General features: G+C 35.4%; 1 protein-coding gene across 4 annotated transcripts; it reads right to left on the bottom strand.

Annotated features, from left to right (window-relative positions):
* Nucleotides 1-978: 978 nt before the first annotated feature.
* LOC130724306 (sucrose synthase-like) lies at nt 979-9,171 on the bottom strand. 4 transcript variants are annotated; one of them, XM_057575506.1, is made up of 14 exons: nt 9,028-9,171; nt 5,197-5,322; nt 4,971-5,097; nt 4,715-4,866; nt 4,390-4,582; nt 3,752-4,087; nt 3,562-3,657; nt 3,283-3,456; nt 3,081-3,197; nt 2,824-2,990; nt 2,508-2,732; nt 1,795-2,358; nt 1,542-1,680; nt 979-1,263 (listed from the first exon to the last, which is right to left on the bottom strand). In XM_057575506.1, exons 2-14 carry the CDS (start codon nt 5,292-5,294, stop codon nt 1,231-1,233), a joined length of 2,421 nt encoding a protein of 806 aa, XP_057431489.1. In that variant the 5' UTR covers nt 5,295-5,322; nt 9,028-9,171; the 3' UTR covers nt 979-1,230. The 4 variants fall into 4 exon arrangements, with proteins under 4 accessions (XP_057431489.1, XP_057431492.1, XP_057431490.1 ...); XM_057575509.1 differs by having other exon boundaries at nt 5,197-5,327; nt 9,028-9,142; XM_057575507.1 differs by lacking the exon at nt 9,028-9,171 and adding an exon at nt 6,205-6,345.
* Nucleotides 9,172-12,130: the final 2,959 nt, after the last annotated feature.

The raw sequence follows: 12,130 nt of genomic DNA, 5'->3' as shown, positions 1-12,130 counted from the left end.
GAAGAATAAAATAACAATGGAAGCACCTCACTACTGGCATCCGCACAATGAAGCCAAAACCAGCTGAAATAGACACGGACACTAATGAATCAAAATAACCTTCACCAAAACTTGGTTGGAGTTTGATACTTTGATGTCTTGTTGTCAATAGTTAAGAGATTTATACGTGGACTTGCCACAGCTGCACAGGCAATTTTTTGTTTTGTACGCGGAAGTGGCTTCATAGACACTATTTGAAAGTTCAGCAGAATAAAATTGTTTGCTTTTCTATCCATTAAAATTGGATGATAGCTCTTGAATTTTGGATGAAAAGGAATACAAGTCTAAAAAGGTTTGAGGAACTAATGCTCACAAGGACCCACTGCTAGGTGGACATCACACCCAATGGCTTCAAATAAGCAACATCAGTGATTGATTCACTTGTTATTTCATCAGAATCATTGCCAAAACAAGTGTTAGTTCTGAGTCTTCTGTTCTTCTTTAATCTATGTACTTCACAATCCATTTTTGCTAAGAAAAATTATTCTTTCGGCTTTTCCTTTATAGTCTAGACACCCGATGTGGTAAATATATCAAGATGCTTCTCCCACTGAATGTGACTCATAACAAGAATGAAGCCAGCTAAAAAGCATTGTCAGCTAGCTTTGTTTTCAGTTTTCATCCATGCAATGTTTTGGCACAACGTGTAACATACTTGACCCGACAAATAAATTAAGTTCAGTTGAAAAGGACATGCTTCTAGTCAATTGTTACTGTTAAATCATTAATCTAATCCAGGTTCTAGAGCATTCCTCAAATGGTTCAATCTTTACATTCCCATTTTTTTTTCTGATAGAGATCATTCCATACTTACTAGTCAAACCTAGTTTAGTTTAGCTATTTTATGTTAAATATAGATAAGATAATTATGTTTTAGAAAGGAGCTAGAAATGATAAACTGAGAGTTGGAGGAGAGATGTGGATCAGTAACCAACCAAATTGAATAGAAAGGCACATCTTAAAATTGAATTGATAGGGCAACACCCAAATTTAAAGATTTCCAATCAGATCCAATAATGAAGAGAAGGAAAAGGAAAAGAAAAACAAGACACTTTTTTCATCTAAAACCTAGTGACAATAACAAACAATAACACTTTTTTTTTCCAAAATCGAGGGTATTATTAATAAAAGCTCCTTGACACTTCAAAAGACCAAAAGCCGCTTCTCTTCACTTAGCTGCATGCCTTGATTTTACTCTTCAACAGCAAGGGGCACTGACTCAGCCTGGACTCACAAGAATGACATAAAATAGAAATTAATTAGTTGAGGATTTATATTCAAAAAAGAAGAAAATTGATAACAGGTTATGCATTTCTCTCAGGAAAAACAGTGCAAAGCATTCCATTTAAAAATCATTCTACAATTGATTTTAAAGTGGGGAAAAGTTCGGTGAGTAGAGTAGCTTCAACTGTTAGAAGCTTCTAACAGTGAGAATTGATTCTGTGCAAACATAAGCTGATCCAAACATGATTTGAATCAGGTAGTTAGAGAAGGATGCATACCAATTTGCTGTACTTGAGGGCATAGAACATCTCAAGGTAACGCTTGTTCTCACGGCGATCAAGGTTGGTCACATGCTTCCAGAAGCCATAGACACCAGTGAGAGTCAGAAGCCTATCAGAGTAAATTTTCCATGTGTACCTGTGGAGTAAGAATAAAGGCACAAAAAAGAAAACTCAACAACATAATCATAACTCAAACAACTTATTAGGTTCATATAGTTTGACTTATTATGGTTCATTGGAATTTACTTACTTCTCATGAATACGCTGGAGACCTCCTTGGGAGATTTTGTCCCAGTAAGATGGGTCTGCTTTGCTCTTCTCAAAGAACTCAACAAGAGTCTCAGCAGCACGATCACCATGGTAAGGGTCAATGTGGTAACCAGATTTTCCATGCACAATGATCTCAGCAGGACCACCATTGCAGGTGGCGAATGTTGGCAACCCGCAAGTCATGGCCTCAACAACAGTCAAACCAAAAGCTTCATAGATTGCAGGCTGCACAAAAGCACCCTTGGTGTCACAGATCACACGGTAGAGCTCCCCGTTCCTTATGCGGTCCATCTGTGAGGAAATCCACCTGAATTGGCCATTCAGCTTGTATGTCTCGATGAGGCCGTACATCTTCTTCATCTCAGCTATCTCTTCCAAGTCCTTGGACTCCTTCCTCCTATCTCCAGCAACAACCACAAGGTTCACCAGCTCCCTCAGGCGGGCATTCTTGCCGTACCATTCAACTAGTCCTGTTATGTTCTTCACACGGTCCAACCTTGCCATGGTGAAGATGATTGGCTTGTTGCGGTCCTTCAGTACACATCTGACACCAGGAAAACAAACGTTAGCACTCAACTCAAGACAAAAATTGAACGGATAAAAGTTTGTTGATATTACACTTAGATGGTATCCAAACACATAACAGTGAGGAAGGGGTGGATTTGAAGAAATTAATGAGGGAGAAAGACTAACATGTGTTCCTCATTCTCCACAGAGCTGAAAAGAAGCTCTTCAATGTCAGGATGGAAATGTGTCAGCCTACGCTCAGTTTCAGTGTATGGGAAGTAAATGTCCATATCAGCTCCAGGAGAGACGATGTTAAACTTTGGATCAAAGACATCGATACCGTGAACCACACGGTAAAGTCCTGGGAGGGTGAAGGCAGTGTGACTCTCGTACTGTCCAACTTTGTCCTTGCTGTAGAAGCATATAGAGAGATACAAGAACTTTAGTAAGATAATTAATAGGTAGAATAGTACTTTAATTAAGAACAAAGCTAATAGCTCACCTTCCAGCAATCTCTTGGAAGGTACTGGTGATAATGAAGTCTGTGTGGTTCATTGCAAAAAGATCAGCAGTGAATTGGGCTGAGAAGTGATATTTCTCTTCAAATTTTTTCCAGTAGATGTCAGACTCAGGGTACTTTGTCTTCTCAAGTGCATGAGCAATAGTACACTGCAATTGGCATTAGAATGTAAATAAATTAGATACTTGAGTCCAAAGTGTAACAATTTTAACTAGATACCAAGTTTGTAGTATACAAACCTGAGTTACACCTAATTTATGTGCCAACAAAGAGGCAACAATGTTTCCATCACTGTAGTTTCCAACTATCAGATCTGGCTTGCCCTGCAACTCCTTGGAAAGTTCAGTGGCAACATCCTAACAACAAGAAACAGTTGATGTTAAATTCAAGGGAAAACATAAAATGCTTGAACCGTGCCTAAATTATGAGTGAAGATTTCACCTCAGTGTATCTCTCTAGGTAGGGCCAGACTTCGAATCTTGAGATCCATTTGCGAACAATTCCCTTCTCGGTTCTAAAGGGAACTCGAAGAATGTGGCAATGCTCAGTGTTGTACACCTTCTCAAGACGTTGGCCACAAGTAGTTCCCACTGCATCTGGGAGAAGACGGGTGAGCTGCATTTAACAGAAATCACATTCACAGACAAAGTTAATTAGAGAAATATCCATAAGTTTGCTATACATAAGATAACTCTTCACAACAACTACACTAGAACATACAATGAGAATACGAGGGGTGATATCCAAGCCTTGTTTCTTGATGCGACTTAGCATCTCATTCTCCAAGGCACGAACTTGATCCAAGATGTAAACAACCTGGATTAGAGAATCAACAAGAGCATGTCACTCAATTTTGATGGGTGAACTAGTATGAAAATTAGTACAAATGTAGCAAGTTATCTCAACTAACCTGTCCTCCAGTATCAGGGTATCCTAAGACATTATCTTGGGCAAAGTATCCATGGGGAGAAAGGATAACAACATTGAAGACCATAGGGATTCTTCCAAGGAATTTCTCGAGGGTGAAAGGATCCGGTGCCTCGAAAAGATCCAACAGAAGCTGAATCATCTCGAGGACACGCTCAGCAGTGTCACCCCATCCTCTCTCCAAACCAATCTCCTGGAATTTATGTTCAAATTCAGAGTAGGGTGTTTCAGGAGCAACTGATATCAGATACTCTTCAGCTTTTCTCAAAACATGTTGCAGAGAATTCAAGTTCTGAACTCTGTCATTCAACATCATAGTCTGCAAGAAACAAATCTTTACTCAGTAAACATCAAAACAAGTAGCAAAACAATGTCAATCACTGATAATTTGGAAGCTGTAATGTTACTTAGACACCAAACAGACTCCTCATTTTTCGCTATCTCTATCCTCTTATCACAATCATACATCACATTCAACTTCTATTCCTTTTTCAATCTAAGTGTTTGTAGGATGTTTGCAGATGTCTACAAATCATTGTACTTTTGGAAATTTCGCTGGAAACTCCGCAAGCATACAATTCAAATAATAAATAATAACCAAATAAGTCAATAAAATCATACCTGTCCATTATAGCTGTGAAGCCTGAGGAACTCCAGCAGTGGCTGCAGACTTTCTTTGCCATGGAAAAGCTTGGCAGAAAGGTGGCGGTTGAGGAACTCAACACCATTCCCAATTGACTTGTTCAGAGTTGGTCGGGGGAAGGATGCATTGAATGGTTCAAAGTCCAACTCAAGCACAAAGTTTCCATTAGAACTGCATTACAAGGGGTCAGAGAAACATGTTAAATTGCCTTTGTTGAAGTTTCTACAATTGATTCTATAGGCAAAATCAATTCGGGAAAAGTTTCTAAACATGTTAGTCATCACTGGAAACTCAAAACCTTACCTTCCATCAACAAGTTCCTCCTTGAACTTCAGATACTCAGCAGGACGCAGCTCATCAACAACAATGGAGTACACATCCACTCGCAGATACTCCCAAACACCAGGCCTAGGACGAACCGCCAGAGCAACAAATGGTGGCAACACAATAGCTTCCTACACAACCAAAACCAATGAAATGAAAAAAAAAAAAAAAACAACACAACCCACAAATTAAACCTTGAATATAGACCAAAAGACATGAAGAAAAAAAGAGTTACCTGGGTAGATCTTAAAATTTCTCCAAAGGCCCCATTGAAGAGTTTTTGCCTACTCTCCTCAGGGATTTCTTCAAACTCTGCAATGATCTGATTTTGTTGCAGGATTCCCTTGCCCTTGGCTACAATCCTGTAACACCATGAAATTTTCAGTGTTATTTTACTTCCTTAACCCAAATGTAATCATCAAGAGGGGGAACAAAATAAAAATTTAGCATCTAGTATCTACCTTGACAGAAGAGTCAAAATTTCATTCTTTTGACCAGCAAGGGTTTCATCAAGCCTCTCTCTGAAAGAGTGAGAACGGGTCAAATAGTCATTAGCCATACCTTCACAAGATCCTCAGGTGAAAAACCTGAACTACAACAAGGAAAATCAAATCAAGCAGCAGAAGAAAAGAAACAGTTCAGTATCGTAATCAACAAGTCACCATTAATCAAAAGTCATAAAGATAATCAATCAATCACCAAAGTCCAAAAGTCAAAAATCAAACCAAAAGAATGTGGAAAAATAATAGACTTCTAGAAGACCCTATTGGAATTCAAGACCAACACACCCATTCCAACCACCTGTACCAAAAACATTAATTGCAGCACCTTAATTGAACTAAAATCTTAGCTTAAACACACTGCAAATTCTTTTAGCCACATACATGATATACCAGTTTTTTTTTTTAAAAAATCATTAATTAGAATTTAGAACACAAGAGCAAACAAAATTGTCCCGAATGGTAGCTCAAGCGATAACAGCTAGACGACATGCGAGTCGGGTGGGGAGGTCCAGCGATCAATATCTGGAGCTACAATTTATCTTTCCGATGTAAAAAAAAAAAAGCAAGCGAGATTTTTTTTTTTACATAAACATGAATTGATCATTGTTAAGCTAAAACAGCTAAAACCCAGTACCAGCATGAATCCAACAAAGAAGATCATAGTTCAAGGCCATGCTGCAGACAAAAAAATTGATTTATTTTTTGTTTATTTTTTTTATTTTTTCCAACCCAGAAAAAAAATGGAAAAACGACAAAACTACAGAACAGTGTTCCCAGAATCCGATGAAGGAACTTCATAGTACTACTAGACACCAAGGATCATGTCACAGAGAAGCTGGATTTTTCAGAGTGAGTGAAAGCTACAAGCAAATTGGGGAAAGGAAGCATGGAACTGAAAATGAACAGAACAAGAAGAAGAGAGAAAAAGAAGAGAAAACAAGAGGGAAAATGAAAAGAAAAGAATACCTGTAGAAAGAAAGTGCAGAGTGAACGAAAAAAATGAGAGGGAAAATGGAGGAAGAGAAAATGAATGAATGGAAATTGCAGTGGTGGAGGACTTTATTTATAGGCTAGGAGCGCGAAAGAAGAGTAAGAGAAACGTATCAAAATTAAAATAAAAAACATGAAATATTTTTCAACCCAAAAAATTATATTCTACACGGATCTTGCTATATTTATGTTGATAATGTTTTTTTCTTTTCTTTTTGAGTACATGCATAAGCATCATATACGAAGTTTCTAGTGTTTATCTTCTATTTTTACGGGTCTTATTTTTCTACTAAATATTTTTAGAAGGATTTTCTTTTTTTATATTTTGAATGTAATAAATGATTTTCATTGAATGTGTTTCTAGAATATTCCTATATTGATCCACCATAGTAATTAGAATTTTTTTATCTGACTTAATGGGACAAAATTAGTTTGAAATATGGATCAATGAAAAGGTACTTACCTAATTACTTTAAACTTTTTGTGCTAACCTATGTAAAGGACAACTATTTTATCACATGACAACATACTATAGTTAGTAATGTTTTTTACCTTTTGTCTTTCAAAAAACAAAAAAATGTTTTTTACCTTTTGGAGGACTATATTTATCCAACATTCTATTAATTTTGGATATGACTAATTAAAAAAAAAAATTGCCACGTAGATTTAAATATTTGCTATAAATCTTGCTCAAAATATAATAGAGATATTAGTAACCAATTTGGCTCAATATAAATATTTCTTGGTGCTCACGACATTTATCCAATTATCTGTAGAAAAAAGTAAAATTAAGACACCATTAAATGTAATAGACAATTAGTGCAGATATTATTAACCGATTGGTTCAATATAAATATTTCTTGCTGCTCAAGACATTTATCCAATTATTGCTAAAAAAGAAAATTAAGACAATATTTAGGAATTAAATTTCCAATCCAATAAAACGATTGCAAGCATAAATTGCAATAAAAATTAATAGTCAATTAATGCAGATATATTAACCGATTGGTTCTTTATATATATTATTCTTGGTTCTCAAGACATTTATCCAACGAGTCAAATATTTTAAAACTTTCGCAAAGTATATTCCAAGTCTTGATCACCACAAGACATGCGCAGAGGAATAATTATTTGTTCACACCACGAAATGAGGTGAAAAGAGGTAGATGATGAGAGAGATAAGAAGAAAAGAAAAAATAAGAGAGAGAAAGTATAAGATGTGATAGATGATAAAAGAAGAGAAATAGAAATAAAATATGTGAAAATGAAGTGTATAAAAAATGAGGTGTTTTTTGTGGGCAGAGTGACATTATTTGTTGTATGTTTTATGCCCTCAAATATAAAAACATGAATTCTACAATTGCACATGGGATTGGGACTTGCCCAATATTTATCGGTCTTGGTGCTCAAGAAACTTATCAATTAGCAGTAAAATCAAATAATTCGTTTTTCATTAATGGATTTTGTTTTTAAAATTTGAGGTTTTTAGGGTGAAATATATCATGTCTTTTGTGCGACCCAAATCTAACTTATTTTCTAATTTAGTAGCTCAAGTTGGTTTGTGGCATCTAAGATGTCAAATTTTAAGGTCTAATATAACCTTTTAAACGGTTTAGCCTAGCCTACCCTACTAATCTATTTATAAAATTATTTAATAAAAAATGTCATGTTAAATAGGTTTATATTCAACAGGCTAACAAGTCGCGTGCTAATAAGCCATAATGTGATTGGTTATTTTAAAAATATTTTTCTTCTATACTCATTATCAAACACATAGATCAACTGACATATGATTGTTCTAACTTAAGTAGAGGTGTCGAAATTGAATTTTAATAGATGCAATTGCGAGCGTTAAATACTTAATAGAATGAGTTATGCGCCTATAATAATTTTACACAAATCAAACATCCCCGTTATGCTTCCCTTTGATTTTGTCTGTGTTGATATGATCACAGCGGTGGGTGCATTTTGGTGGTGATCACAACTAAAGCAATGTCTTTTTGGTGATACAGTGTAACCTACTAGACCCCATGCCTAGTTGTTGGCGTATTTTAAAATAGAAGCTGGTCTGGTCCAGACCGACCCTTAGCCATGATTAAGGTCTTAAACATTTAATGCAGCTTATGGCATTAGTACCGTGCGTGCTAATCATATATAGGCCCAGTTTGGAAGAGCTTATTTGAGCTTATCTGACAGCATAAGCTCTTATGCTAGTGTTTGGGAGAGCTTATGCAAACAGCTTATGGTCTGCCATAAGCTATTTTCAGCTTATTTTCATAAGCTACTCAGGATAGCTTATGAAAAACAGCTTATGCTTATACACAGCTTATTTTTAATTTATTTCAATAAATTTTTAAAAATAGCTTATGAATAAGCGTTTATGTCATAAGCGCTTATGACCATAAGCGCTTAATTAAGTTGTTTATCCAAACGGGGCCATAGTATATACATGCAGTAGTAGCTCTAAAGTCTAAACCAAAGATTAAGGTCTTAAACATTTAATTAATCAAGGACTCAATCCATGTAGAGTGCATATCAAGATCAAACTTGTTCACTTAATATGATCTTTGAGTTTTGAGTCGAGCTTCGAAATGATTAGTCTCATAACTCTTGAATTAACGAATTAAACGTACTTTAATAATACCAAAACTACTAGCTAATAAATTAATTAGATGCATGTGTGATGTGTCCGGTTGGGTTGAGCTTGGAAGACATGATCATTTGAGCACGCAATGCAAATATTAAAGACAAAAACTGACATTGGAATTTTAATTGCTGAAACTGGAAGTTAGTAAATACCTTGAATTTGAATAAATGCCAGCACCGGCCAGGAGGAAGCAAATAAAGCAAATTGAATAAGACAAGGTAGCTAAGGGAGGCAGAGACCAAAACAAGAAATTAAAGAGTGCAGGCAAACGCAAAGGAAATGAAAAGTGGGATTGAATGGTGAAAAATGATAGGTTGGGAAGCACCTTTTATACTGAATAGGAGCAAAAGTTTCACTTTTCTTCCTCAATCCTCCTCCTAGCTACGCCATGATCGGTGTTAGCTAGTGAACCTCATTGCCTCAGTTTCCAAGAAAGTGCATGCCATTCATTATTACTGCCAGCCAAGCCAAACTTCCTGCGGTTTCTCTTTGTTGTTTTTACAAAACCACTTTGATTCCTTTTTCCAGTTTTGATTATTTAACTTGATAATATATGTACTTCTCCTTGTAGTTGATAATAACTAATTTGATTAATACGATGCATTTGCATAAACAGCTTAGTTTTTCTGTGGTACCTCTTGTTTTTGACTTCTTATTGCTTCTTTTTGACTTGTTTTATGTACTTCTTCTTATTAATTTAACAGCATTTATATATTCACACATGCTGCTAGTTTTTTAATTATAGATTATAGTACTTCACTCAGGGAATAACAAGTTGACGCCCATTAATTCAATGTCGTTGCTGATTTTCTAACTAGAAGTTTCTAAATTTATTTTTAGGCAACATGCTTAGGTGGAGGATTATTCATTGAACCTTTTTTCCTTATAATTTTTTTTTAGGGTTAATGGTCAAGTTAGACCCCTGAGTTTGCAAGCGAGTTTAATTTTAATCTTTTTGAGAAAAAATGACGTTTAGTGACAGTCATTTTCATAATTACTGGTGGTTTTTTACCGCCACTAAACATTATTTTTCTTCAGAGGGACTAAAATCAAACTCGATAACAAACTCATGGACTAATTTGACTATTAATACTTTTTTTATTACATGACAGGGTTAAGCCCCAGAAAAAATAAAGCACTAACCGCCTGAATTTAGCCTAGGCAGTTGATGACAACTACCAAACGAAGTAGTGAAAATATGAACCCCGAAGCTAAAAAGTAAAGTTGCACTAGCAAGCCAATCCGCAACTAAGTGAGCCTCACTCGAGGGCAAAGGTGAAGTGAAACCCACCATGCAAAGATGCATTGTGACCAATCTACCCAATAATATCAGCATTGAGAAGCATACGTCTTTCTTTGCAAAAGAGATGAGACGCTTAAAGTTACTAACACTTGTTTAATGTTTTTTCTTCTCTATCCTATTGGTGTGTTCCAAACAACTACTAAAATGAATTATTATAAACCTTAGTTAAAATTGACATAAGGGGCTCATAGACGTTGTTGCCATATCAGCTCTTGCTTTTGGGGAATTACCGCTGCAAACATATTTTCTTTGGCTAATTGTGAAATCATATGCTCTTGGCGTATCCCCTTTTCTTTTCCTAGGTGGAACCCTCTCTCGATCTCTCTCTCTCTCCCTCTCTCTCTCAAGTTGTAACTCTCTTAAAGCAAACATAGTGTATATCATATGTTGTTTTAAAAAAAAAATTGATATGCAACTTCCACGTTAAGAGACCACATTTTTCCTTATTCCCTCACCAAAACCCTAAAGCGTCGCTTTATTCTCCACCATCTTCCTCGTCCTTGAACCTTCGTCGTCTCTTGCCTCTAAAGCTGCCAGTGCCCTCACTCTTATTTGAGTCGTCGTTGTCCTTCAACATTGTTGCTCATCATTGACCAACACCACTATCGTGACCCTAGGTCATGGTCCTCATCCCTTAGAAGCTCTCTTTGTCGTCATCCGTCGTTAAAGATTGTCGTACATAACATCCCGATTTGACGATTGTCCTCATGATAACAACACGTGTCTTTCTAGCACGCTTTTTCCTTACTCATGTGCTTCTTGAAAAAAGTTTCCAAGAAGTCGTCCATATATCCTAATATTTATTCAAGTTAAGCAAACTTAATCTTAGAGTTTTTTTTTTTGAGTTAGGCTCCGAAAAAGAAGATACACCTAGTTGTTATGAGTAGCATCAATCAAATCTTATAAGCAGGGCCAGTCCCGACATTTTTGAGGCCCTGGGCAAATAATAAAAATAGACCCCTAACAATATTTTTTTAAAGAACATTATCTATTTAAATTGTAAATATCATCAACAACAGGGCCGGTCCCGAAATCCAATCAAACCGAAAACCGAATGGACTGAAAATTGAAAAAACCGAAATTATTTATTGGATCGGATCGGATTTCGGATTTGATTTTCAAAACCGAACCAATCCAATCCAAACCGAACATTCACAAATATGTATACTTTTAGTTATACATATATCATTCCATTTACACTTACATAGTACATATTTATTGTATATATATTGATTATATCACACATGCTTATTTATAAAATTACGTTTTAATAAAAAAAAGTTCAAGTAATTATTTGAACTATATACATGCATCAAAGTAAACAATTATAATCATAATTTAAAAATGTGTTGACTATGTCATAATTTATGAATGTTATAAATTATGTATTGTTGTATTTATCATATATTATATATTTTTAAAATTTATACAACACAATTTTAAAGTATAAAAAAGTAAAACAAAAATCGAACAATTCAATCCAATCCAAACCGCTATAGATTGGATTGGATTGGTTTGGATTTGAATTTAGTAAAAAATTCATTGGATGACAAAATTATATAACCGATGAGATCGGATTGGATGATTTTTCTCCTCAAAACCGATCCAATCCAATCCACGAACACCCATAGGTTAAAGTGACTAGAGCTGATGGTGCACAAGAGGCATTGACAAAGTCAACAAAGGATGTCATGCATTCATGGCACTGATGTAAAATTGACTCTAGGTCAACACTATTCATTACTCATGTAGTTAATGTATAGTGAGGAGGAAACATATGTTGTCTGTTGAAGAATTGATCTATAGTCCACTCCACACCAAGATAAACCAAAATCTCATTCTGTTTGAACAACTTTAACTGAATAATTAATTGAAAATGTTGATATATGATTAATATATACTAAGATCATATATATTTTATAAATATATTATATAAAAAACCATTGAATAAA

The sequence above is a fragment of the Lotus japonicus genome, chromosome 6 (genome assembly GCF_012489685.1).
Source record: "Lotus japonicus ecotype B-129 chromosome 6, LjGifu_v1.2".
Taxonomy (NCBI): domain Eukaryota; kingdom Viridiplantae; phylum Streptophyta; class Magnoliopsida; order Fabales; family Fabaceae; genus Lotus; species Lotus japonicus.
This window is presented reverse-complemented; position numbering and strand designations above follow the sequence as displayed.